General features: G+C 41.3%; 1 protein-coding gene across 6 annotated transcripts; it reads right to left on the reverse strand.

Moving 5' to 3' along the window:
* Positions 1-14: 14 nt before the first annotated feature.
* LOC101068874 (gamma-enolase-like) lies at positions 15-22,994 on the reverse strand. Of its 6 annotated transcripts, XR_003890216.1 has the most exons (14): positions 22,885-22,994; positions 16,819-16,904; positions 16,621-16,716; positions 16,349-16,407; positions 14,391-14,460; positions 13,623-13,756; positions 13,252-13,343; positions 12,709-12,839; positions 11,221-11,418; positions 10,519-10,720; positions 9,540-9,648; positions 3,038-3,251; positions 2,446-2,504; positions 787-865 (listed from the first exon to the last, which is right to left on the reverse strand). XR_003890216.1 is itself a non-coding variant. In XM_029844881.1 (13 exons), exons 2-13 carry the CDS (start codon positions 16,901-16,903, stop codon positions 796-798), a joined length of 1,305 nt encoding a protein of 434 aa, XP_029700741.1. In that variant the 5' UTR covers position 16,904; positions 22,885-22,994; the 3' UTR covers positions 15-795. The 6 variants fall into 6 exon arrangements, 5 of the variants coding, with proteins under 5 accessions (XP_029700741.1, XP_029700743.1, XP_029700739.1 ...); XM_029844881.1 differs by lacking the exon at positions 3,038-3,251 and having other exon boundaries at positions 15-865; XM_029844883.1 differs by lacking the exons at positions 787-865; positions 3,038-3,251 and adding an exon at positions 876-2,125 and having other exon boundaries at positions 11,221-11,289.
* Between the last annotated feature and the right edge of the window lie 4,558 nt (positions 22,995-27,552).

Below are 27,552 nucleotides of genomic sequence, written 5' to 3' on the forward strand. Positions count from 1 at the left end.
ATGACCAAAAACAATAATAGTCCACCAGCTTCTCATTTTTAATTTTCAAGACAGTACTGAGACAGTTTACTCACTTTGTATCTTTAACTAAGCTTCATCTTTTGCTGAGAAATTTCAAGATAGAATGGTGACTGAACACATTTTATTTTATATTATTTTTCATTTCTGGGATTCTTTTTCTTTTTTGTCACAGCTATTCTAACATTCATAGTTTAAAGAAAATGCTAATTTGCTTCAGGAATGAAAGCCTAATTGATGTAAAGCACAGTCATGTTATCAAAAAACTGAGAGAAGACAGGAATATAAAGGAGAGAAAGTGAATTAGCCTCCTCACAAACATGTTATGGTTCACAGTCCACATGAGATTATGTATGTAAACCTTTCTCTTGAAAGCCTGTCCTTTATCCTTCTATAGTGCCTTTAGGTGCATGCTTGACATTTAATTCTAATCAATATTTTACAGAAAAAAAAACATTCCACTCTCTTCGGTCACTGTATTCAGGATGCCTTTAAAACTACAGTAACAGTACATGTCTGGCTTAAATAAGTGACATAAATTTTAACACCCTGAATGCATGTGAACATGCTTAGAAGTTTTGTGTCATTTGTGTGTATATAAACCTCCTTTTAACGTTAGTGTATCATTTATATTGCTGTTCATTCGTTACTCATTTCTGAATTTCATTGAATCCCTTTGTGGATGTCATCTCATGCATATGTACATGCATGTGGGTTTTTGCGAGAGAGAGCGAGCGCGAGAGAGAGAGAGCGCGCGAGAGACTTCATCTGTAAGATTCACAGGGCGCTGGGGTTCCGGAAGTTATGGCCAGCAAAGCGAGCCTGGTCACCCAACTCCTCCTCAATCCTGCGCAAATAAAAGAAAATACGTTTTTTGCGTCATGCTGTGTTTCCCCAGTCATTGTGTTTTGGTCTCTCAATTCATCACCTCATTTAAATGCCCCCAATTGTCGTTCACCTGTTTCTATAACGATATGTTTTATTTGTATAGCATCTTTAAAAGTCAACAGAACAGAAACAGAACAAAAATTAAAAGAACAGTAAAATGATGCAATATCACATTAGAAGCCCACCTAAAAAAGTGAGCTTTAAAAAGAGGTTTGTAAGAATACAGAGACTAAATACCACTTTTGCTCTCAGGCAAGCTGTTCCAAGCCTCAGGGCCTTGACTGTAAAAGCTGGATCACCTTTTGTCTTCAACTTTGACTTAAGCGGAGTACACAACTAAGGATTTTCTTAAATCTTAAGAGATTTTTTTATTAGAGACCCCACACGTGAAGATAAAATAATCAGGCATTGAATATGTATGATTGTAATGTGCGTGATGTGCTCCAATAATCTCAATGCAGCACATCACACAAAGATTCTGTCCCAACGCCAATCTAGAATCTCGTCCTCTAAGTCAGAAACCTTGCATTATCTAACAAAAATAGAAGAAACATATCAAGAAACAGAAAACACAACATGCAACATGGAAGGCAGGTCATGGGATTGTTTTTAAAATCTGTGGAGAAAACCCTGGAGGCAGCGCAAACCATGCCTTTATGACTGCTTCTTAATTGCTACATCACATTGCACCACATACATGAAGATTTTTCATTGTAAATAATGCTCTCGTAAAGTTTAACATTTACGATTGTCGGCCCTGACCATTTTCAGTGTCGAATATTGAGACAAATTCACTCTTAACACCCCTCAGACCACAGGATAATCTTGTAATGAGGCGGTAACCATCCTTAGATGGGAAGAGGGGAAATCATGATAAAAAAAAAAAAAAAAAGCCAAATTATCGTTACGTGTCTACCCCACTAACCCTAACCCTAACCATAAAGTTGGTACCTGAGGTCTCAGGTTGTAGGCTGGTTTATATGAGGTCAACAACTGCCTATCAGACTCATGCATGCCTTAAAACTGGTGACGTTACCTTTTAAATTCTGTAAAATGTATTGGGTCACAATATAGCGCCTGAATCTTCAAATTGAAAATAGACTCAGAACTGAACCTCAGTATAGATAATTGGCTTTGTTCAGAGGAAACCATACTGACTAATATGTGTTGAATGGAAATGAATACTTGATAATACACACCTATAATGATAATCTTTGATCTGGAATGATAAAAGTACAGTTGTACTTTAGCATGGCATATAGCCAGTCATACAGATGCACATTTCATTGTACTGATGAGCATTTATTGATGCTGCTGTAAATCACCAGTCAAAAGGGATTACAACACAAAGCTGATCCCACCATCTTTCCCTGCATTCAGATGCCTTATGAAAGGGTGATGTTCCCCGTTTCCTCAAATAGCCTCATGGTGCTAAGCTATTGGATGCTAACATCAAAACAACAAATGCATATTTTGATCATCCAAAAATGAACTAAAAATAAATTACATGATGTTTGTAAAAGATTGTGGTGTACTGACCTTATGAGCTGGTTGTATTTGGCCAGCCTCTCAGATCGGCAGGGAGCTCCAGTCTTAATCTGCAACACAGTTTATTGCCACTAAAACCACAATCAATGGTCTCAGATTAAAATGCTTATCATTTCATTTCAATGTATTCTACATTGACTATTGTGTTTTTGTTATTTAGCCTCACTACAAATTGGATTAAGCCACACAGTGATATTTAAGCACTCAAAATGTGGTTATATCTTATCTACAAGTCAAACGGATTTTATATATGAATTTGGTGTGTTCACATGTACATGTGTTTTAAACACATTTTTCTTTTGTGAGATTGTTTTTTCCCCAGTCCTCATATATAGTTTTTTAAATTTCAAAGGGTATCAACATGAGACCTGGCTTCAGGAGGAGTATGTTAGCTTAAACGAATTTACTCCTCCTACCGATCTCAACTATCATATTCCTTGTGGTACTGGTCGGGGAGGGGGAGTGGCAGCAATCTATCACTCCAAGTTATTAATTAATCATAGACCAAAACATGGTTCCAATTCATTTGAAAGCCTGACTCTTGGCATCACCCATCTGAACCGTCCATCCATCCATCCTCTACCGCTTATCCGGGGTTGGGTTGCGGGGGCAGCAGCCTAAGCAGAGAGGCCCAGACTTCCCTCTCCCCAGCTACTTCTTCCAGCTCGTCTGGGGGGGATCCCCAGGTGTTCCCAGACCAGTCGAGAGACATAATCTCTCCAATGTGTCTTCCCGGGGTCCTCCTAGCGGAGGGATATGCCCTGAACACCGGACCCCCCTCAACACCATGACTGCACCTAGAAAGTATGTCAATAAACTTTACTTTTAAGATCAGACTTAAAACCTACCTCTTTAAAAAAGATTATTGTTACTAATTCTGTAGTTCCAGTTACTATCATAGATAGACAAATTATCATACTTTGGGGGTCGTCTAATCATTAGGTCACATCTTAGCTATGCTGTTATAGGCCATGGCTGCCGGGGTCCGGAAACATGATCACCTGACAGGCCTCTGTCACCCCACTGGGTCATGGTTTCCTCTCCTCTCCTTTCCTCCTCCTCATCAAGCAGACTAGTTATGCTGATTCCTGTGTAGTTTTTCTGCTTCTCCCCCCCTATTCATTTACGGGTATCACTGCCTTCGGAGCTGCATGATGACCTCCGGCCCCGCTGACCCGTTGTATAGTGTATTTTTGTGTGTGTTTCTGTGCTCTGTGCCTCTCCTCTCCTCTCCTCTCCTCTCTACCCAGCCGGCCATCAGCAGGAGGGTCCCCCTACATGAGCCTGGTCCTGCTCAAGGTTTCTTCCTGTTAAAGGGGAGTTTTTCCTTGCCACTCTTGCTTGTCTGGGGTTAGGCCCTGGGATTCTGGAAAGCGCCTTGAAACAATTTTGATTGTATAAGACGCTATATAAATAAAGATTGATTTGATAAAAGTTATGAATAGAATCAGTGACAAAGGGCAGCCCTGGCGGAGATCAACCCTCATTGGAAACTGCCAGCAATGCGGACCAAACTCTGACGCTGATCGTACAGGGAGCAGACGGCCCATATCAGGGGGCCCGGCACCCCATACTCTAAGACAGGGGTGGGGAACCTTTTTCATATCGAGGGCCATTTCAATTTTTATAAAGTCCTCCGAGGGCCATACTATTATGAACACATACCTAGGGATGCAAAAAAAAAAGACAAAAAAAAGTCTATAACCACTGTGTTACTAAGTCTCATGATTGCTGCATTTGAATTTGAATTATTTATTTAACACACATGCATATAAAATCACCAAAAAAAATAGAATAAAATGACAAACAAGTAAAATATGTTTTCATGATCATACAAAACAATAAAAAAAGAGGTGCAGAGTTGAGGCAAGAGACCCGTAAGGGCCTGTTCGAGGCCTCTACTCACAAAAACTGCAATACAACAAGATAATCAAGAAAATAAATGAAAAGAAAGAAAGATAAAGACAATAATAATAACAACTAGAAAGCACTCGGAGAGCGCAGACCTCCGCCAAGCGCAACAATTCCTGGCATATTGTGATTTCCACCATAAATATTAGTCCCACATATACTTTGACTACATATGTAGATTCCTTGACCATAAAAACATACCGTTAGCCACTGGAATCATAACAATATATGTCTTAGTTCAATAGAAAAAAAATTCACGCTTTGAAACAATTTTACTTTGTCCGGCGCGAGCGCCTCAGCCGCGGCTACGAGGCACGTTCACGAACTCTCCTTCGGCGTGAAGTTTCAGCTTCGTGGCTATTAATTCACTCACCACAAACCTTGCACGCGTAATATTCTCTCTGTCGGTACATGGTCGTGTGAAAGCTGCTTGTTGAGCCTCCAAACTCCGACGAAGAGCATTCATTTTATCCAAACTCATCTGTCCTTTCAACTCGTCGAGTTTAGCGTGTTTCGCTATGCATTTTTCGTCCGTGTCAATCAGTCCAGCCCACTACGTACATCACATGCTGTGTTCACACTCGGACATAACATAACCGTCCGTTTTGTCTCAGAAAACGGGAAAATATTTCCTCTTGTTACGAAAGAAATTTCAGGATACGAAAGGCTAAAATACGCTACCGCTGCTACTCGCAGCTCGCGGAGTTTAGCGAACGGTCCCACTGTATAAGTGCACATATAAAATATAAAAATCTAATTGCGTTGCGGGCCGGTAGAAATGGTCTCGTAGGCCGTATACGGCCCGGAGGCCGGGGGTTCCCCACCCCTGCTCTAAGAGGACCCCCCACAGGACACGGTCGAATGCCACAAAACACATGTGGACTGGTTGGGCAAACTCCCATGCACCCTTGAAAACCCTGCTGACGGTGTAGAGCTGGTCCACCGTTCCATGGCCAGGAGGAAAACCACATTGTTCCTCCTGAATCCGAGGTTCGACTATCCGGCGGATCCTCCTCTCCACTACCCCTGAATAGACCTTACCAGGGAGGCTGAGGAGTGTGATCGCCCAATAGTTGGAACACACACCCTGGTCCCCCTTCTTAAAAAGAGGGACTACCACCCTGGTCTGCCAATCCAGTGGCACCGCCCCTCATCTGAACCGGAAGGCAGAAAAGCCACTTTTGTTTGTATTTGTATATCGGCCGCCTGCTGGGCCACATTCAGAGTTCCTATCTGAGTTCTCTGACTTATTATCTGACTTGGTCCTTAGAACAGATAAACTTTACTTGAGTCAGTTGGTTTCCTTCAACAGATAAATCAACCAAGTCATAGCTTCAACCACACCCTAGATATAGTCCTGAGTTACGGTGTTGAGGTAGACATGTGTCAGTGTTCCCTCAGAACCCACTCCTGTCAGACCATTCTTTGATCACTTTTACATTTATGATTAAAGATTCTTCTATGCTCAGAACAGTCTTACTATAGCAGATGTCTTTCAGATAATGCTGTTGCTAAGTTTAAGGAAGTGATCCCTCTGCTGATCCCAGGACCACCGTGTGCTTCTCCAGGGATTAATCATTATAATCTTAGCCCTGCAGAGGTTGGCTCTATTTCTGAAGGTGCAGCAACCTCACAGAATCACGCTTGCCCCCCTGAAAAAGAAAATAGTAAATTAGGAGGTGTGCCCCCTGGTATAATTCACACATTAGGACCCTCAAGCAGAAATTGCAAAGACTAGATAGGAAGTGGTACTCTTGTAAAATAGATAGCTACCATTTAGCTTGGAAAGACTGTCTGGTAGTTTACAAAAAGGCCCTCCGTAAGGCTAGGCCCTGGGATTCTGGAAAGCGCCTTGAAACAATTTTGATTGTAAAAGATGCTATATAAATAGATTGATTTGATTTGACCAGATCAATTGTTCTTTAGTGACAGGTTAGGTACCCCAGTCCTACAAGGTGGCAGTGATTAAGCCGTTGCTTAAAAAAAAAAACATCACTGGATCCTGACATATTAGCAAATTATAGGCTGAAATCCAACCTTCCTTTTATCTCTAAAATTTTTGAGAAGGTGGTGGTGACTCGGTTACTGGAGCACCTGCAGAGAAACAGCCTGTTTGAGATGTTTCAGTCAGGCTTTAGAGCTCATCACAGCACAGAAACAGAACCTCTTAAAGTTACTAATGATCTCATAGCTTCAGATCATGGACTGGTTTCTTTGCTGGTTCTGCTGGACCATCAGTGCTGCTTTTGATACAGTTGATCACAGCATCCTGTTAAATAGATTGGAACATATGATTGGGGTTAAAGGGACAGCACTAGACTGGTTTAGATCATATTTATCTGATAGATACCAGTTTGCTCATGGCCCCGGCATTCCCTCTTCATACAGTAGGGTTAGCCATGGAGTTCCACAAGGTTCTGTACTTGGACCAATCCTTTTCACTGTGTACATGCTTCCCTTAGGGAATATTATTTGGCAGCATGGGATATATTTTCATTGTTATGCTGATGACACTCAGCAGAGTAGTTAGTGAAGCTTCAGACCTGTCTTAAAGACATAAAGTCTTGGATGTCTTCAAATTTCCTCCTCTTTAACTCAGGAAAAACTGGGGTCATGGTGTTTGGTCCTGAACCTCTCAGGGATAGATTAGATCACATGATCACTCTAGATGGTATCTCATTATCATCTAGTCTCTCTGTGAAGAATCTTGGAGTAACTTTTGATCAAAACCTGTCCTTCAACTCACACATTAAATTAGTCTCTAGAAGTGCCTTTTTTCACCTGACGAACATTGCAACGGTAAGGAAACTACTGATGCGGCATGATGCTGAAAAGTTAGTCCATGCTTTTGTTACTTCCAGGCTGGACTATTGTACAGTGGGACCTCTACTTACGAATTTAATTCGTAGAAGTTGCTTCGTAACCTGAAAATTACGTAAGTAGAGACGCATTTTCCATGTAAATGCCCTAATCCGTTCCAAGCCCCCAAAAATTCGGACATAATATCTTTTATAAATCATAAAAATGCATTAAAACATGTAACAAATACATGTCACAATTAGATTACCGCACAATAAATGTAGGAATTCAGTGCAAGGCTTCTCCAGGAACAAAATTAACTATTACAGGGTAATCTTACATTAGCCGTCACTACTAGCAACAAACGTTAACACTTGTAGTAATACCGCCATCTAATGGACAAACATACGAACACCCACAATAAATAAAAGTGAACTGAAGGCGACGCTGGGATACACACAAACTTGTACATATTGACATCCCTCCTAGCCAATGGGATGACAGGAAAATGCTAGGCGATAGCAAATGGCAGAGCAGCTACAAGCAAGTTTGTGTTCGCTAAACTCCACGAGCTGTGAGTAGCAGCGGTTGCGTATTTTTGACCTTCGTATCCTGAAATTTCCTTCGTAACAAGAGGAAATATTTTTTCCATTGAGACGCTTCATAACCTGAAAATTCACATGTAGAAATGTTCCTAAGTAGAGGTCCCACTGTATTTCTTTATTATCAGGGTGTCCAAACATCTCTTTAAGAAGCCTCCAGGTGATCCAAAATGCTGCAGCTAGAGTTCTGACAGATATTGGCAAAAGAGATCACATAACTCCTGTACTGGCGTCTCTTCTAATTTAATGGCTGCCCATTAAAGTTAGAATAATTTTTAAAACCCTTCTTTTGACCTACAAGGTCCTCAGAGGCCTAGTCATCCTACCTGGAGGAGCTAGTGATACCTTATCATCCAAATAGACCGCTCCGCTCTCAGAATGCTGGTCTACTTGCGGTCCCCAGAGTCTCTAGGGGTAGAATGGGGGGCCGAGCATTTAGCCACCACGCCCCCCTGCTGTGGAACCAGCTCCCTGTCCAGGTACAGGACGCCGACTCCATCTCTACTTTTAAGATTAGACTTAAAACCCACCTCTTTGAAAAAGCTTACCGTATTTTCCGGACTATAAGTCACACTTTTTTTCATAGTTTGTCAGGGGGTGCGACTTGTACTCCTGAGCGACTTATGTTAAATAAATATATTACAGAATTTCACATGTTCGTTATTTTCACACTGACGACTACCGTATTGGCCCGAATATAAGACGACCCTGATTATAAGACGACCCCCTCTTTTTCAAGACTCAAGTTTGAAAAAAGACTTTTTGAACACCAAATTTAATTTTTATACAGAAAATAATTACAGTACATCCGAAACAAATGATTATATCTTCGACGCACTTTTCTCCAGATTGTCGCTACATTTCTCTATTTTCTGTTATCTCTTCTCTTATTTTCTTCTCTTTTCTTTCTTACCGCTATTTTTTTATTTTTCTTCTTCGTGCTACCGCTATTTTTATTTTTCTTCTTCGTGACAGGGGTTCGCTTTTCCCTGGGACATTAAGTTCAGCATTCGCTTCAAATATATCTGGCGCCATCTAGCGTTGTGAATGGGTATAATGTCTAGACCGCGAATGTAAGACGACCCCCACTTTTTCAGTCTTGTTTCAACGCAAAAAACACCGTCTTATATTCGGGCCAATATGGTACAAGAGGGCACTCTAGGCGTGTGTACATGAGGAACGCTGAAGAAGAAGCAGTGCTTCATCTTTGGAGTTAGATTTGATTGTTTGGTAAACTTGCTCGGATGTTCTTTTGCTATAGTTATCTGAATAACTGTTAATATGTTACGTTAACAAAGCAGACACATACTCAGTTCGTTGTGGGTCATGTAGCTGAATTTGTTACGTTAGCATACCATAACCCTATTGCTAATCCATGCTAATGGATTGCTAATTGCCTTTCAAGATGAAATGTATGTTCTTGGTCTTGGATTTTATCAAATAAATTTTCCCCCAAAATGCGACTTATAGTCCAGTGCGACTTATATATCTATTTTTCTTCTTTATTATGCATTTTTTGGCTAGTGCGACTTAAACTCCGGAGCGACATATAGTCCAGAAAATACAGTACTATCCCTGGGATTCTGTAAAGTGCCTAGAAACAATTTTGATTGTATAAATAAAAGATTGATTGAACATTTAAATTAGTTTTTCCACTGATTTTCAGTGGCAATAGGTACTCACTTTTATAACAATAATGATATTGAGGTATCCGCCATTGTTTTACCGCAATAATGATATTGAGGTATCCGCCATTGTTTGACCGCTACTCACTTGTCCAGTGCATAGTCCGACCACTAGATCAGCAATGATGGTGTCCTCTGTCTCTCCGGAGCGGTGGCTGACTATCACACCCCAACCATTTACCTGAGCCAATTTACACCTGTAACATAAGAGAGAAAAAAAAATCTGAAATTGTAGTTGCAGCTCTTTCTGACTCTCATGAATTCTTTTAAGTGATCTGAGTTAATGTGAAGACAAGTGGCCAGCACAAGGTGGGAACGAATGAAAGAAATAAAGCAAATGCTGTTTGTGCCTTTCAGTGACCAAGGGAGTGGGAGCCAGTTCATTAGAAGAAGACTCAGCAGTATATCTACATCTGAAGGCAACAAGGACATTAGTTTTTTGGCAACAAAAATGCTATCTTGAGAACCTCTTCCACACAGCCTAACACTCTCTCTCACCACTAACCATACTTGCCCACACGACAACGAGTTTATTGAATCCATTTGTGCATTTCTAAAATGTCAGAACTAGAAAACAACTGTGAACTCGCCAAGAACTCAAGCAATTAAGAAATTTTTAAAGGTTATGAATAGCAAGATAAACAACTTGTGAGACTTGTACTTTGTGATGATGTGCCAACATTGCTGCACTGAACATTACCAACACAATGACCCCGATCTGTTACCATTTAGACTGAGACCTAAAAGCAGTGATCAATTGTTGATCTAGTTTTCCTCATTTTAATTTGGCACTGGAAGCCACTCATTTGGTTTTTTTCTGCTCTAACAGGCAAATGTGAACAGTGTAACATAATACATACAATTACAAAGACATGTAAATATACATTTGTAATTAAGTCTATGTTGACACTTTGCCTTCTCTGTGCACCATACCTGTTTGCTTGTTATGTCAAGGTGATGGAGGCCCTAGCTGCATGTATATTAAGCATACTTTTTTTTTTTAATTTTTTTATCATTGAACAATTGTTTTATATTGCATGTATTGTGACTGAAATGAGCATACATACGCTTGTATGGCCTCAGTGATGGAACCAATCTGGTTGACTTTCAACAGTAGGCAGTTGCAGGCTCTCGCCTCTGCAGCTTTCTCTATCCTTTTTGGGTTAGTCACTGTCAGGTCATCCCCTACAACTTGAATCCCAACCTGAGCAGTCAGACGGGACCATGCATCCCAGTCATCTTGATCAAATGGATCCTCGATTGATACAACTGATGTTAAAAAAAGTTTTTTTTAAACAAGAAATCTTAAATACGGTATATTTTGTTCATATCTGAAGTTCTGCAAGAACCACTAAAATTTAACAAATGACAATGTAGCTTATTTTGATTTATTTATATTCATTTATAAACATACTACTACTACTGTATGTGCAACTTTTTAATTTCAGAAAAATTATATAAAATACCAAAAAATAACTTCTGAGGTAAGATCTGAATTTGACAATAAAAATCTGAGTTCAATGGGAAAAAAACTTCTTCAGATTTTCTTTAAGGGTTAGGATTAGTGTCATCTAAAATTTTGACAATTTGTACCCGTATTCTCATACGGGGTATAGAGGCTGCATATTATTGTTTGACTTTTATTGTTAATTTGTTTTATTTGTGTTTTTATTCATGTACAAAACCTTGGCATACTTTGCTGTTATAAAGTGCTTCATAAATTAAGTTGATTTGAGAGATAAAATTTAAAGTTGCAAAACCATGTCTACCTGGGTAGTTGTTGACAAAGCTCTGGTAAATGTCAGCAAGCTCCTCTGCTGAGATATGTCTCTGAGAATCTGGTGGAGATTTGAAATCCAGGTCATATTTCCCCTCATGATGGAACTCTGAAGCAGCAACATCCATCCCAACGACAACCTTTTCTGTGAAACCAGCCTTCTCTATGGCTGTTTGTAGCAAATCAAGAGCTGTACAGAAGTATATAGTAAGGATTATATACATGCAAATAATTGTATCTATTTCTCAGTGCATTGTCATTTATCTCTTATCAAAAATATAGTGTCCCAAGCAGGTTTAAGAACAGCTAATATTACTGTGGATATACCAAGGGAAGCAGAGTAGCTTAGTCATCTACTGTAGCTTTGTAAAGCTATGAAGGTACCGTATTTTCACGACTAATGCGCACCTAAAACACTGAGATTTTCTCAAAAATCGATGGCGCGCCTTATATGGTGCGCCTTGTGTGTGGAGTTCCAAAATCTGCTGTGTGCCTCTGGTAGGTGCGCTACGGTAAACGCTCCGCCCATCGATTAGCGGCACACCTATGCGTAAGGATCCCCTAAAATGGCGCCGGTCAAGCGACACGTGTATGAGGCTTACTTTAAACTATAGGCCATCGAATATGCGGCTGAAAATAGCAATCGAGCAGCTGCAAGACATTTTAATATAAATTAGTCCATGGTCAGAAAGTGGAGAAAACAAGAAAGTGAACGAAAGTGAGGAAGACAAAGTTGAGTTTCTGCAGGAACAAAGCAAGGTGGCCCGAGGTGGAAGACCAAGTGGAACAGTTGGTTGTGGAACAGCAAACAACTGGAAGGGGCGTCTCTACTGTCATCATTCGGCAGCAATTGCTGAAGAAATGAACATTCAGCACTTCCAAGGAGGTCCGTCTTGGTGTTTTCGCTGTGAGGAGGCGGCGTCTCTCCGTACGCGCAAGGACAACTGTTGCGCAGCGGCTTTCCGCAGATTACCAGGATAGGGTGGCCATCTTCCGCCGCGACAAGACGGCCACACCCAACCACATCTATGAGGCAGCGGCGGGCAAGTTATGCCACCATATGCGAGTCGGAACCAGTCGGTGAGTCTGATTCAGATGAAGAGGAATTCGGGATGTTGGACATTGAAATAGCGCAGCTGTTTAATTCAGATACAGAAAATGAAAACTTTGGTTTTGTGGTGGAAGAATGAATATTTTGTTTAATAAATGTGTCGAAACTCACCGTTTTACTTCCGTTGTCATTCTTTACTGTATGTCTTAGCATGCGCCTAATAATACAGTGCACCTTATGTATGTTTTAAATACAGATATAGCACCCATAAGTGAAACTGCACCTTTTATTACAGTGCGCCTTATGGTCGTGAAAATACGGTCGTCTAAATTTTCACTCTTCTATACTGGTCTGTGGAAAGAAATTAAGACCAGTAATTTTTGTTTATGTGATAAATTAACCTTAGGCATTACATTAACATTTCCTCACCTTCACTGTTCTCTAGGATGTTGGGAGCAAATCCTCCTTCATCTCCCACATTGGTAGCATCTTGGCCATATTTCTCCTGGATCACTCCCTTCAGGGTGTGGTACAGTTCTGATCCTATCCTTAGTGCCTCCCTGATGGTTGGAAGAATGTGGTCTTTAGAAGACACATTTTTTTACTTGTTACATTGGCCCTATGAACAGTGCTTAATAAATTTATTAGACCACCTGTCATAAAAATAACTATTTGAAATAAATTCAATCCTTTCTAACCAATAGGTCACCCAAATCCTGTTAATCAGACCAACTCAGACCTCTTTTTGCCAGCACCTTGATTTTCTAAACAAAAGCATAGTCTAATCTGATGCCTCAACCAGCAAAATCCCAAAATCCTTCAGTCAAGTCTTATTCACAAAACAACCATAGTTATCTGAACAAATGTTATAAAAATGAAACCCGTTTAAAGTAAATGAAAAGTAAAGCAAAAAAACCTCTCACCACATCTAAAAAACTATAAAAATAGATTTAGTTTTAGAATGGAAAGTACTTGAAGGACTCAGCTCCAACAGGAAGAACCATGAACTCCTGCATGGCCAGTTTGTTTCCTGCATGAGAACCTCCATTTATCACATTAAAGGCCTGAGGACAGAAAGAACAGTAGCAGTCATGAGGTGAAAATATTAGGGTGATATTGGAGGGAGTAATATTTGAATAAAAAATGTATATAAAACTATGCAATGTCTATATCCACAATATACACTATACATTCTTCACACACCAAGTTAGTATTTCAGATTATTATACAGCAGACAGACATGAAATAATACACTTTTGAGAATAACTAACTACATTTTGAATACACATTTTCCCAATGTTGTTTTTTGTTGTTTTTATGTTTTGTCCAGTCTGTTTTCTTACCGGAACAGGCAACACCAGCTCTGTGTTTCCAGCCAGGTCTGCTATGTGGCGGTACAGAGGGATTTCTTTCTCTGCAGCACCAGCCTTACAGATAGCAAGAGACACCCCCAAGATGGCATTGGCTCCAAACTTAGCTGTTTTACATGATACAAATTTATTTCTATCTTTATTTAACAAAAAGAATTATTCCCCTATTGACATTTTAGTGTAATATAGGTTTGACAAATAGAAATTTAAACAAAGTATAGCTAATAGTCAAGCAGTAACACAAACAAGCAAACCTCATCCAATATTTGAATGTTCTATAGTTTCCAACATTGAAGGTATAAAATTACCTGATTAATGTTGCTGATGGGAATTCTACAGTCAAATATAAATGTATAGCTAATTAACCACTGCAGTCCATAAAAAGGTCTAACATGTAAGGACAGTTTTAAGAGTCAGGTGAAAATAAAACCATGTCCATTCAATCAGATTTATGTCATCCACGTTGGATTAAAAAATAGCTCTTTATGAAAATGCAATAATCAAAATCATGTCTTTCTCAGTAGCATAACTGCTGACTTCTTCGATAAACATGCTGAGATCAAAATATCCTTTACATCTTGTCTTTTCAATATTTATTGTTAAATGTTTCCCAAAATTACTATAACATAGCACTAGTACCATTTTAGTGTAACAATACAAGTCATCATATGTCAAAGTTCTGCATTAATTTTGTATAGACTCTAGATGTCGATGGATCATCTATTACTAGCTGTGACTCACATTTATTTTCTGTACCATCCATCTGAATCATCATGTTGTCTAGCTGCTCCTGCTCCACCACACAGATTTCCTGCAGTAAATACACCATGAAAAACACATTTGCAGTCAAATGAAAACTCTTACCAAAAGAAATTCATATATAGACAACATAACTTTCACATTTTAACAATTTACTAAAATAGATTCTGCTGATTGTGCATATTGAAATGATATGGAAGCTAATTTATACCATTGCAATTCAACACAAAGCACCTACAAAGTAACCTAATTAAGATTCTCTTTATTCCTAGACCAGAATGGAGGAAAAACCACACACTGCTGGACCTCTGCCTAACAAACACTTATTTCCAGTTTCAGGGAGGTTTCTACAGACAGAAACATAGCTGTGCCATGGGCTCAGTGATATCACCCATTATAGCCAATCTACTGTATACTTTGAGAAAGTGGAGAGCAGCGCAACCTTCACAGGAACTGGTCTCAGCCCCTGGTGTAGATATGTAGATGAACATGGATCAAAATCAGAACACGGAAAGTAGAAACACAACACAGTGGACAAAAACATCAAGTTCACTTGTGAGAGGTCAGAGGAACAAGTCTGGCCTTCTTGGACTGTGCCGTGCACACTGAAGGAGACCGGAGCCTCAACATCAAGATCTACAAAACACTCAACTTTTGACTCCCACCACGCTCTGGAACACAAGATAGGTGTCATCAGAACCACTGGGCCTAGAATGAGCCCACCAGAACAGAAGGAAAATAAGAACATTAAGAGAGCCCTCAAAACCTGAGGCTACCCTGGCTGGTCCTTCAAATCCTTTAGGAAACCCAGAGATAGAGAAAAATTGGCCAAAAATATATAAGACCATTGTCATTCCATATGTTGCAGGGCTATCTGAGAAGCTCAGACACTCAGCTCAACAAACATGACATCCCAGTGCATTTCAAATCCACACCACCACCCTGAGGCAGAAGCTTGTCCACCCAAAGGACAAAACACTGAGACACAGAGTAATGTAGTGTATGCAGGAATGCCCAGACCTGTACACTGGGAAGACCAAATGTTATGGCCCACTCGTGAAGTCCACAACAAAAGAGGAAGACTGTCTGGTTTAATCATTTATTTTCTGAACAAAAAGAAAACACCCAAAGGAGTATGGCAGGTGAGAATGAAAATCAGTGGTGTGAGCAAGTGACTGGATAAAGTGAGTGAATGGGTGAGGTATGCTGTATTTGCAAAAGCCAATAATTCACCAAGAGGCAAAGCAACTGGGCACGTGAGGTGGAGTTGCAGAAGTAGGACAAAAAGCCCAGAATGCTGGATCAGGTGGAGCTTTATAACCTGCAGATCACTGGCCAGGTGCTCCAATTAGGTCAGCCCCATCCTACTGGAAACCTGCAAACCACAGAGCAAGACAACTCTACAGCTCAGGGGCCGTCATACCCCCCTCCTGTAGGGTACCCTGGTTAGCCAACACATAGCCCAGTTGACACGTATCATTAAATCTAAAACTACTCTCACAAAACCAAACTGTCACTGACCTCACTGATCTCCCCATATTTCCCAGCAACTGGATCCTAAAAGCACTACTGAGGAGATCATTAAGTTTAGAAGATTTTGCTTTGGCTCCAAGAAGTCCTTTACCTTCTGTCGGTGATAGGCCAATTATAAAGTGATATTAAAGCCTGCCCATTTCTCCATGCCTGATTTTGGTTAAACATTAGAGAGCCAATACATATTTTTAAAGCAGATGCAAAATTGCATGGATGCTCACAAATTTACCAGAATATATGCACATTTTCTGTTTGTATACAGTGGATCAGATGGTACAGATTCTATTGTACATACCTATACAAACACAATCCATGTCACTGTATAAAGTGCAAAATCCTGACTATGCATTAAGAATGTTTCAAACTGATAAAAAGAGCAACACCATATTTAGTGTATAGTAACTTACAGAGGCTATAAGGGCAGGACCCAGAGTATCATTAATGTGGCCAACTGCCTTCAAAACACCTGCAAAAAAAAAAGGACAAATAGAAGCTAACTGTGACTATTATTCAAAAGTTATGTTTTCTGTTAATCAGAATTACAATAAGGTACAGGAAATAGTGAAACAGGCTACCTTGGCAATGCAAACCTTAAGGAATTATGTCTTGTGTTTAACAAGGGATTTGTTTTTAGGATCTAGAGTCTAGACTCTCAAAACTTATGCAATTTTCCAGGTACCTTTTCCCTTGTACCGACTCTTGTCTCCATCCCGGAGTTCCAGGGCCTCATAAATACCTGTGGATGCCCCACTGGGCACTGAAGCCCTGAACAGTCCTAAAGGTTTTTAAAAAAAAAAAACATTTTAAAAGCAAAACACACATGCAATAAGTTTAAAGAAATCAAAACATTTAAAATTACATGACAAGTTTTTTTTACCTTTCTCTGTATGGAGGTCCACTTCCACAGTGGGGTTTCCCCTAGAGTCCAGAATTTCTCTTGCAACAATCCTGAGGATTGACATCCTGAAATGCACACAGGAAAGAGAAAAATATCTATCTATCCATCTGTCATGGATGGGTTGATCAGGACCCGAACGCAGGCCAGGACACAGTGGTAAAACGGTCAAACAGCTTTATTTACAGGGGGGAGGGGGCACACAAAGAACACGGCGCACACGAGGGCAGCCCTCCAGGACTGCGGAGCACCCAGGGAACAGGGGCGGCCCTCTAGGAGACACGAAGCTGGCGAGGAAGACGAACAGACACGCTAACAAGACAAACAGAACATGCTAACAAGACAAACAAAACACGCTAACAAGACGAACAGACACCCTGGCACTTACAAATGAATAGGCAGCACGATGTAAATTGCCTACAGGTGCACCTGCCAGCAGTGCCAGCTGCCACCAATTGTGCCCCACACCACCCCCTGCAGGACAACGACCGACACAACCCAGAAACCCTGACATCCATCTATCTATCTATCTATCTGTCCGTCTGTCCGGCCGTCCGTCCGTCCATCCATCCATCATGGTTTACTGTTGTTAGATGTGGCTAGGCATGATTAACTGACCACAGTTCAGTTCCAGTTTGACAAATATCATCAAGTATCTCTGCACTCTCCAAGGTGCTGATCTGGCTGCTATTGTAATAATGTCCCCTAAACATAGGAATGTCAGAGGTAATGTCAGAGGAATGTCAGAGGTAATTTTCCCCTGTGCTACTTTTCCTGTATTTATGAACAGCTGAGTTCAATTTTTTTACATTGCCTTAGTGAACAGAAAGCATGTTCTGTCTGTTAATAATTAATTTAATCTCTTAATAGATCATTACATTCAGTTACTTTTTTGATAGGGCGGTGGTAGCTCGGTCTGTTGGAAACTGGGCTGAGAAGCAGAAGGTTTGCCGTTCAAGCCCCAGTGCATACAATACAGCCCCACTGGCTCGGACAGAGTAGAGATAGAGTCACGGACAGAGGTGAAACAAGGTGGGTGGGGAGAGTGGAAATGGTGTTGGAGGTGACAGGTGAGATGGGTGAGATGTTGGGCGAGATAGGCGAGATTGATAAGACTGGTGAGGTGGCCGAAACAGGTTAAGTGGGCAAGGTGTTGGGTGAAACAGGTGATTTGGTTTGGACAGGTGAATCAGGTGAACTGGGTGACACAGGTGTAATGGACGGTGAACTGGGTGAGGGGGGTGTGATGACAGGTGAACCAGGTGTGGGTGGTGTTGGAGCGTCTGAGTGGTGGTGAGCCTGCTTCTATGATGTGGCGAGCAAGTGCAAGAACATTATGAAGGATGTGGAGGAGAGTAAAGCCGGGTGGATGGAGGATGCAACTGCTGCTGTGGACACCAGTGACTGTGAATCCTATGAGTCTGACAGTCAGGAAAGTAAACTGTACCCAAAAAAATGTACAAATTGTTTCTCCAGCTGTCACAGCTCCATTCCCCTAGTTCCTCTGCCTCGGTAATTTTCCACTCTCCCTGCCTCCGCTCTGCTCTACCTGCCAGCCACTCCCACCCCGTCAGCTCAACTCCACTCACCTGCAAGCACAGCTGCAGCCGATTCCCAATCAGCCCTGCTTATAAACCTCCCCTGCATGCTCGTGCTTTACCAGATTGTTCTTCAGTGGTTCCATGCAAGACTCTCCAGCACTTATCTGCCTGACCGCCTGTTGCTGAACCTGTTTGCCCCTGACCTGCCTGCACCATCTGTCTCCCGGTAAACTGACCAGCCTTCTGTCCCTGACCACGGCTTCTGCCTCAGCGTTTCTGGTTCCTGTCTGCTCACCTGGTCCTGACCTCTCTGCCTGGCCCCGGCTTCGCTGCTGCTCATCCCCAGTCTGCTCTGCTGCATCGTCGGCCTCATCTCCTGTGCGCCTCTCTCTGTCACTCCTGCCTGCTGTAAATGGAACTGTACGGTTCCGAGGGTTCACGTGCTTCCCTCAGTTCCGCATCCTGGCTCTGCTCAACCCAATCCCCGGGCCTGAAACCCATAGACTTTGTGTGGGCCCTGAGCCTGAAGAACGGACTGTTTCCTGTGTTTCCTTGTCTGCCTGAGTTCCTGTTGGCCCGTGTACTAATAAAGGTCATTACTAACGGTCCCAGCTTTCCAGAGTACTGCATTTGCTGTGCACCCATCACAGCAGCAGACCAAAGGCATAAAGGGCCTTGATCTGGAGAAACATTTTCCAGACAGGCTCCTTATCAGTCAGCATTTGTCACAGATCTCATGGACCAGGAGATTTTTAAACAAATGTTTAAAGTAAGGAAGTAAGCTCAATATCTAATGATTATACCAATCATTTTGTTTCCTTTCTTTTGTTTCACTGGCTCTAGTTTTAACCTTTCCCTCCCTGTTTAGTGAGTGGGAAAGTTAAATGTAAAGGTAGCTGAAGAAACAAGGAAATGGGCATTGTGTTTGACACAGCACAGAGGAAATGCATTGATCTGTTTTTACAAGAGGTCCGCAGTGATAAAGGCAACAAGGCAGACTGGGAGAAAGAGTGAGACAGGCAGGTGACTTTTAGCCACAATATCACCCTTAGTGGTGGAGTGGGCTTCCTCTTTTCCAGGGGCTTTACTCCATCCTCTCTGGAGCCTGGTCTACGGGGTCCGTGCCATTGTCATGCCGGAGTGCAGTCGTTACTCTTTGGCCCCAAAGGGTAACTTGCAAGACATCAAAAATTGGCACTTTGTGCCTCTCCTGTGTCTGGATTACAATATTCTGACCAAGGCTTTGGCTAACAGGCTGAGAGAAGCTATGGAGTAGGTCCTGAACCAGGATCAGACCTCCCGTGTGCCTGGCAGGCCCAAATCCTGGCAGGTAGATGTCTACCTAATTCAGGATGTTCCGGAGGTGTATAGATCATTGGGCATTGATACTGTTCTTATTTCGTTAGACCAGGAAAAAGAATTTGACCACATTGAGCACAAGTTCCTCTGGAAGGTGACGGAGAGGCTTGGGTTCAGCCCTGGTTTCATAGCCATGGTCCATGTCTTGTATAGTGGCATTGCAAGTATGATGAAGTTCAACTGTAGTCTATGTGGTAACTTAAGGGTGCATAGAGGCATCTGGCAGGGCTGTTTCCTTGTCGGGAATTCTCTATACTCTCCGCCATGAGCGCCTCCTCTCTTGGATTCATGCAAGCATTGGTTACCTGTTTTTACCTAATTTTAGTGGAAAAATTGTTTTGTCTGCTGATGCAAATCATGTAATTGTGATGGAGTCAAATCCAAAGGATGTTGATGCTTTATTTAATTTAACAGTTTTATTTAATCACCTGTCCGTAGCAAGGGTAAACTGGCAGAAAACAAAAAGTCCTTGCTGTTGGCAGATGGACCAGTATTTTCCCAAAATGTATCCGGGTAAAGACATGGTTTAAAATACCTTGGGATTTCTTGGAGATGAAATAATAGCCAGCAGAGCGGTCACGTGGTGCGTCATTCTCTCCAGGATGCTCATTATGTATTTGTAGCCTACTTATCCTTTGGAAAGTTGGCTAATACAGCTAATATAGACACTTACAGCATGTGTTGCTTTCATTATGAGCTCTATATAAGGCTTTTAATTTTTTGTGGCTCCAGACAGATTTGTTTCTTGTTTTTTTGGTCCAATATGGCTCTTTCAACATTTTGGGTTGCCAACCCCTGTCCTAGTGGCTATGGCACCTGCTTACTTCCCTGAAACCCCACCCCCCTCGGGGCTATCAGAATGGCTTGTATTGGGTCCTGCAGGGGGTGCTATATATGCCCAGAGAAGAGGGAGGGAGACTGAACAGAACTGTGGAACAGAACTGCCAGCTTGTGAACTGACAGGCTGAGAGGAAATGGAGTCTGTCCATTATGGAGGGTGCTGTATAAGCCGCCCCTAAAACCAAGGACAGACAAACATCCAGTGGAAAACCCCTAAATGGAGCCATTGCCTTGAATGCTTTTATCTTTGTAATTAATCCTGCTGTGGCGAACCAGTGTCCATTCTGCTGCCTTTGTTTTTCATGCTTCCAATGAGTGTGAGAGACTCACAGTGATATTTAATCTTTATACTGTTTTTAAAAAAAAATTGTTTTAGTGAAACATTTTGTGTCTATATTTGTGTCTAGTTCACACTATAGTACTACCGGTACATAGTAGACATACTATGTCGGTGGCAACTCCTAAATTTTATTTCTGGCAATCTATATAGCAAGGAAGAGCAAAATGGAAGGCAAAGTTGTTGATAAAGCTGCTACAGTGTGACACTGCAATGCCCGGTGTGTACCCTGAATGGAATTCAGTTTTTGCAGAATGATCAACAAATTGAACCAATTCTCTGACACCTGGTGTTGCAAAAATGTTCTCTGTACTGTAATTGGTAACCAATTGCACTTTGCACATTTTCTCCAAGAGTGCCTGTATTGCTGATTTATTTAGTTATTTATCTCTGGTATTTCACAATGTGTTTTTGTGACTAAAATATTTTTGGAAAGATCAAAATCTTCTTCTACTGTTTTATGGCAGTTGGCAAACAACTTGTAGGTACATTACCGCTACCTTCTGGACTGGAGTAGAGCAGAATACCCTAAGGTTGAAATCTTACTACTAAGCCCCACTACATATAAAAATCTAAAAATCACCCTGAATCAATCCTCTGAATTTCACCTCAATGTAAAAATAAATGGTGCCTTATTTCTTTTAAGCGTAGCCAGTCTGATTGAAAGCATTTGAGTGGTCTCTGGATGAGATCGGCGTGGTTGGCAGAGTGGAGAAGAGTTGGGATGAATACAAAATTACTGCATAACGAGAGCAGAATGGCAAAACCATGCAAAACTTAGCCTTAAAAATCTTTGCCTTTTACTCTGTGCTCCATTATTATGCCCATTTCTACTGCATTTATGGGTAGAAAAAATTTCAAATGCAGATCTTAAATCTTTATTTTAATGAGGTGAGCTTTCATCACTACTATTAAATCAACATCATAAAGATAATTCAGGTGTTTTTAAAATAAAATTTGCCTTTTTGAAAAACACAATATATAAATTATTTTGTAATATACTGTAGCCGTCAGTGGGTGGTGTCTCCAGGTCCTTTTTCATAAAATGATAATAGCTTCAATTATTATGAAAATAAAGTGGTCTTTTGTGATTTCCTACCATGGCTGGGCCAAATTTATAGTTTCTCAATTTTTGCCACTGTGACCCTGCAGTTCTTTTTGAGACCATTTTAAGATCCATTTTTGCCACTGATTTTTTGTTGTTTTTAAGCTCAAAATGTCAATAACCTCAAGTTGCTGAAAAAGAATAATGAATGATCTAAATATTATATGCATAACCTTAACAAATATCCAAAATAAATAAATGTTTAGTCTAGTTCTGTAAATTTCAACTGGAACACTAAAATATTGATATTCAAGCAAACATGTTAGCCAGCAAAGAAAATTAAAGGGCACGAGTATAGGTGAAAGAAGCTAGGAGGAGCTTTAGCTGATTTGATTTTGATTTGCTTTTGAAGAAATATGAAATACGAAACCTTCCCTTAACTATCTATGTGTGTGGGAGAGAGGGAGTGCAGCCTTAGTGGGAATGAGGTGGGGTAAGAGATAAATAATTAAATGACATTTAGCTCAAGAAAAGAGAAGAATTGGTGAGTGATAAGGAAAAGGGGAGATAGAGGGTTAACTAATGCATGAACAGTGCATATATACATGTAAATAAACTCACTAGACTATGATTACTACACAAACAAGGATGCATTTTCCAGAAAATGCAAATGCACAAACACTGCAGTATGTGGTCTTGTACAAACACACACTAACAAACGCACTCACAGACACACAAGCACACATATTTTATTTACATGATTTTTATCATTATTCACATTTTATCTACATTATAGCCAAATAGACATACATATGTGCTCAATTTTGCATTCTGCCTTCACCAATTAGCATATATTCATAATCAAATAGGTAAGGAAAAGATACAATAACTCATAAAAGAGACAAATCAAGATTTGCTGTCTTTACCTGCTGCCTATGTGTCTCTTCTGCTTTTCACGAGTCCAAGGGGTACTGAGAAGGCAATGAGAGAAAGAGAGGAAGAGGAAAACCAAAGGGGGGTTGACACTGAGGGGGGAGGGGAGATAGCTCAAAGAGGAAGAGGAGGAGGGAGGGTTTTCTTATAAAAAAAAGACCAGATAGGAAGGATAATCATGAGGTACACTGTGTGATGATGCTTTTGATGAACCTTGGTAAAAAATAAATGAGAGGAGACTTTTTTCTCTCTCTCCTCCCACAGTGGGGTTTAGTCTATATAGGTCCAGTTACATAACCCAGCCTTCTCCGTGATGCAGACACAATGATGCCGTGTTCATCTGTCTGTACAGCAGCAGCAGAAATCAAATCATTTACTCTAGTAAATTTGACTATTGGCTGCTTGTCTTATTCCCTGACACATGATGAATTTGCAGGCTGGTTTCAGGTGCAAGCTTTACAAATCCTATTATAGTATAACATGAATCAATATTATTAAATAACATGAATCAATGTTATTTTATGTATCTAGTTTTTCATTTAAGTTTTTAGTAATCTCTACTCCTTGCACAGCTCAAAGCTACTGATAGTTGTAATTGCTAGCCATTAGTAGTGCTAAAATGATTGACATTTGATAAAACATTTTATCATCGTTTTACTCAGAAATGACACAAAATAAGTTTCAAATCAAATCAAATCAAATCAAATCAATCTTTATTTATATAGCGTCGTATACAATCAAAATTGTTTCAAGGCGCTTTCCAGAATCCCAGGGCCTGACCCCAGACAAGCAACAGTGGCAAGGAAAAACTCCCCTTTAACAGGAAGAAACCTTGAGCAGGACCAGGCTCATGTAGGGGGACCCTCCTGCTGATGGCCGGCTGGGTAAAGAGAGAGGAGAAGGGGGAGGACAGGAAGAGGATAGGATAGGTAGGAGAGGAGAGGAGAGGAGAGGAGAGGAGAGGAGAGGAGAGGAGAGGAGAGGAGAGGGTAGAGGAGAGGAGAGGAGAAGTAGAGTGAAGGGGAGGTAGAGGAGAAGGAGGAGGAGGGGAAAGAGGAGAGGAAGGGAGAGGAAAAGGAGAAGGAGGGGGAGAGGAGAGGAGAGGAGAGGAGAGGAGAGGAGAGGAGAGGACAGGAGAGGAGGAGAGGAGAGGAGAGGAGAGGAGAGGAGAGGAGAGGAGAGGAGAGGCGGCGATACCTGTAAATAAATAGAGGGGGGGGGGGGGGGAGAAGCAGAAAAACTACACAAGAATCAGCATAACTAGTCTGCTTGATGAGGAGAGGAGAGGAGAGGAAACCATGACCCAGTGGAGTGACAGAGGCCTGTCAGGTGATCATGTTTCCGGACCCCGGCAGCCTTGGCCTATAACAGCATAACTAAGATGTGACCTAACGATTAGACGACCCCCTAAGTATGATAATTTGTCTGTCTATGATAGTAACTGGAACTACTGAATTAGTAACAATAAGCTTTTTCAAAGAGGTAGGTTTTGAGTCTGATCTTAAAAGTAGCAATGGAGTCAGCCTCCCGTACCTGGACAGGGAGCTGGTTCCATAGCAGGGGGGCCTGGTAGCTAAATGCTCGGCCCCCCATTCTACTCCTAGAAACTCTGGGAACCACAAGTAGACCAGCATTCTCACAGCAGAGCGGTCTATTGGGCTGATAAGGTATCACTAGCTCCTCCAGGTAGGATGGAGCTAGGCCTCTGAGGACCTTGTAGGTCAAAAGAAGGGTTTTAAAAAATTATTCTAATTTTAACGGGCAGTCAATGAAGCGACGCCAGTACAGGAGTTATGTGATCTCTTTTGTCAATACCTGTCAGAACTCTGGCTGCAGCATTTTGGATCAACTGGAGGCTTCTTAAAGAGTTGTTTGGACACCCTGATAATAAAGAGTTACAGTAGTCCAGCCTGGAAGTAACAAATGCATGGACTAACTTTTCAGCATCATGCCGCGTCAGCAGCTTCCTGATCTTTGTGATGTTCCTCAAGTGAAAAAAGGCACTTCTAGAGACTAATTTAATGTGTGAGTTGAAGGAGAGATTTTGATCAAAAGTTACTCCTAGATTCCTCACAGAGAGACTAGATGTTAATGAGATACCATCTAGAGTGATCATGTGATCTAATCTATCCCAGAGAGGTTCAGGACCAAACACCATGACCTCAGTTTTTCCTGGGTTAAGGAGGAGGAAATTTGAAGACATCCAGGACTTTATGTCTTTAAGACAGGTCTGGGGCCTCACTAACTAATATTTAGAATTTAAAATTTTTTCAATGACTATTCGATCTGTCTGGCCCTCAGCTTGGAGCTAAATGTTTTAATTGGCACTCTGTCCATTTGACTTTGACACCCCTGCTCTACAGACATGAGCCAGTAGGCAGGCAGGCAGGCTCTGTTGTCGCAATGCACACATAACAGACTCCCAAAATATATGTGCATCTCACATGCACACACACACACACACACACACACACATACATACATACATACACATACACGCACGCACGCACACACACACACACGCACACACACACACACACACACACACATACATACATACATACATACATACATACATTTCTGCCAGTTCAACACCAAAATACTACAGTCCACATAGAAGAGTCAGCACTTTCGTCCTCGCAGCTTGAAAGCGATTGTTTGCAGTCGACCAATGATGAGGTGTAGTTGCTTCTTGGCACTGGGTAGGCACTGAATGTAAAGGCATGGAAAGTAAGGAATGGCAGGTTGTACAATAGTCAGAACCATGAAAGACACCATCAACACCTATGTCACCATCATCATAATCACCAGCACATCAAAACCCGAGGTAACCATCATCATCCTCATTTACAACAGTAGTCACAATAGGATTCCAATGCAGCTATCTACCTCCTGGACCTGAGTTTAGGAGGGAAATTGCAGCAGGAATGAATGATCTCCTAAATCTATTGCTCTTTATAGCAGGAAATCTGAACCAAGACCCAGAGGGAAGAATCTGTTACTAACCAGAAGTTAATAACAATGCAATTAAGAACAAGTGGAATAAAATTCTACCTAACAGGCTGAAAATAACAAGTACAACTTAGTCTACCAACCAAAAATGAGAGTAAATAGGGATACAAAAAGGAGAGAAAGAGAGTGGAAGTAGAATAGGAGAAGACTAAGTGATGTAAGACGAGCAGGTGATCTTGGAAGAGCTCAAGAACTGAGGAAGGTATGAAAATAGTCTAGCTGGCCATTACTGTACAAATGGCTTTACCAGACAATGTTCATGTGATCACAGCACGTAAGGGATAGCATGGGCACAAATAAGATTATGAAGAAGTGAGAGGGAGCAGATCCACTTTGGACTCTGTAGGTCAGCATAAGTGACTTAAACTTAATGCGGGCATGACAGGGCCCCGTTTCAGTTAGTTGAAGACCACATGTGCCGCTGCATTCTGGATCATCTGAAACGGCTTCATCAAAAACATCAGAACACCTGTTAGAATGGCATTGCGATCGACAATGCACAAAAACACAATGGCTTGTACAGGCAGCTGGGTGGCATGCTGGGTTAGAAAGCCTGATTTTTATCAATCAATCAATCTTTATTTATATAGCGTCTGTTACAATCAAAATTGTTTCCAGGCGCTTTACAGAATTCCAGGGCCTGACCTCCAAAAAGCTACAGTGGCAAGGAAAAACTCCCCTTTAACAGGAAGAAAGCTTGAGCAGGACTGGGCTCATGTAGGGGGACCCCCCTGCTGATGGTCGGCTGGGTAGAAAGAGAGGAGAAGGGGGAGGACAGGTAGAAGAGAGACTAGGCAGAAGAAATACATAGAAAATACAGTAATTATATTAATTATAATAAACTGTCGGTAGAGTTGAGTGGGTCAGCGGGGTTGGAGGTCAGTAGGTCAGCATACAACTATGAAGGCAGCACTGAGGTCCAGCTGAACCAGCATAGAAACCAGTCCATGATCTGAAGCTATAAGAAGATCATTAGTAACTTTAAGAAGTGCTGTTTCTGTACTGTGATGAGCTCTAAAGCCTGACTGAAACATCTCAAACTGGCTGTTTCTCTGCCGGTGCTCCAGTAACTGAGTCACCACCACCTTCTCAAGAATTTTAGAGATAAAAGGAGGGTTGGATAGTGGCCTATAATTTGCTAACACATCAGGATCCAGTGATGTTTTTTTTAAGCAACAGTTTCATCACTGCTACCTTGTAGGACCGGGGTACATAACCTGTCACTAAAGAACAATTGATCTGGTCCAGGATAGAACTGCGTATCATTGGCAAAACATCCATCAACAGGTGTGTTGGGATGGGATCTAAAAGACACATGGTGGACTTGGATTTCTGAATTAGCAAAGACGCCTCAGAAAAATATATAGGGGTGAAGGAGTTTAAGGGCTCGTTGGAGACCCTGTATGTTCCCACAGTCAGCACATCTGGTGATGATCCAGTTTTTGGGATGGCATGGTTAGCTTTTTCTCTGATAGCAAGAACTTTATCAGTGAAGAAGCTCATGAAGTCTTCACCACTAAGGGAAGAGGGGATATGTGGAGCTAAAACACTGTGATTCTTGGTTTATTTGGCCACAGTGCTGAAAAGAAATCTGGTGTTATTCTGGTTTTCTTCAACTAAGAATTAAGATTGTAAGACTAGCTGTTCTA

This window comes from Takifugu rubripes, chromosome 12, assembly GCF_901000725.2.
Source record: "Takifugu rubripes chromosome 12, fTakRub1.2, whole genome shotgun sequence".
Taxonomy (NCBI): Eukaryota; Metazoa; Chordata; class Actinopteri; order Tetraodontiformes; family Tetraodontidae; genus Takifugu; species Takifugu rubripes.

Bases quoted from the DNA above. Each gene is read 5' to 3' on its own strand.
- LOC101068874 (XM_029844879.1), bottom strand. From the start codon at position 16,903: ATGTCAATCCTCAGGATTGTTGCAAGAGAAATTCTGGACTCTAGGGGA. The intron at 9,649-10,518 runs GTATGTATGCTC...CTTATGTTACAG, and splicing joins ATCACTGAGGCCATACAAGC to GTGTAAATTGGCTCAGGTAA. The intron at 2,126-2,445 runs GTCAGTACACCA...TTATCATTCCAG, and splicing joins AAATACAACCAGCTCATAAG to ATCAAAGATTATCATTATAG.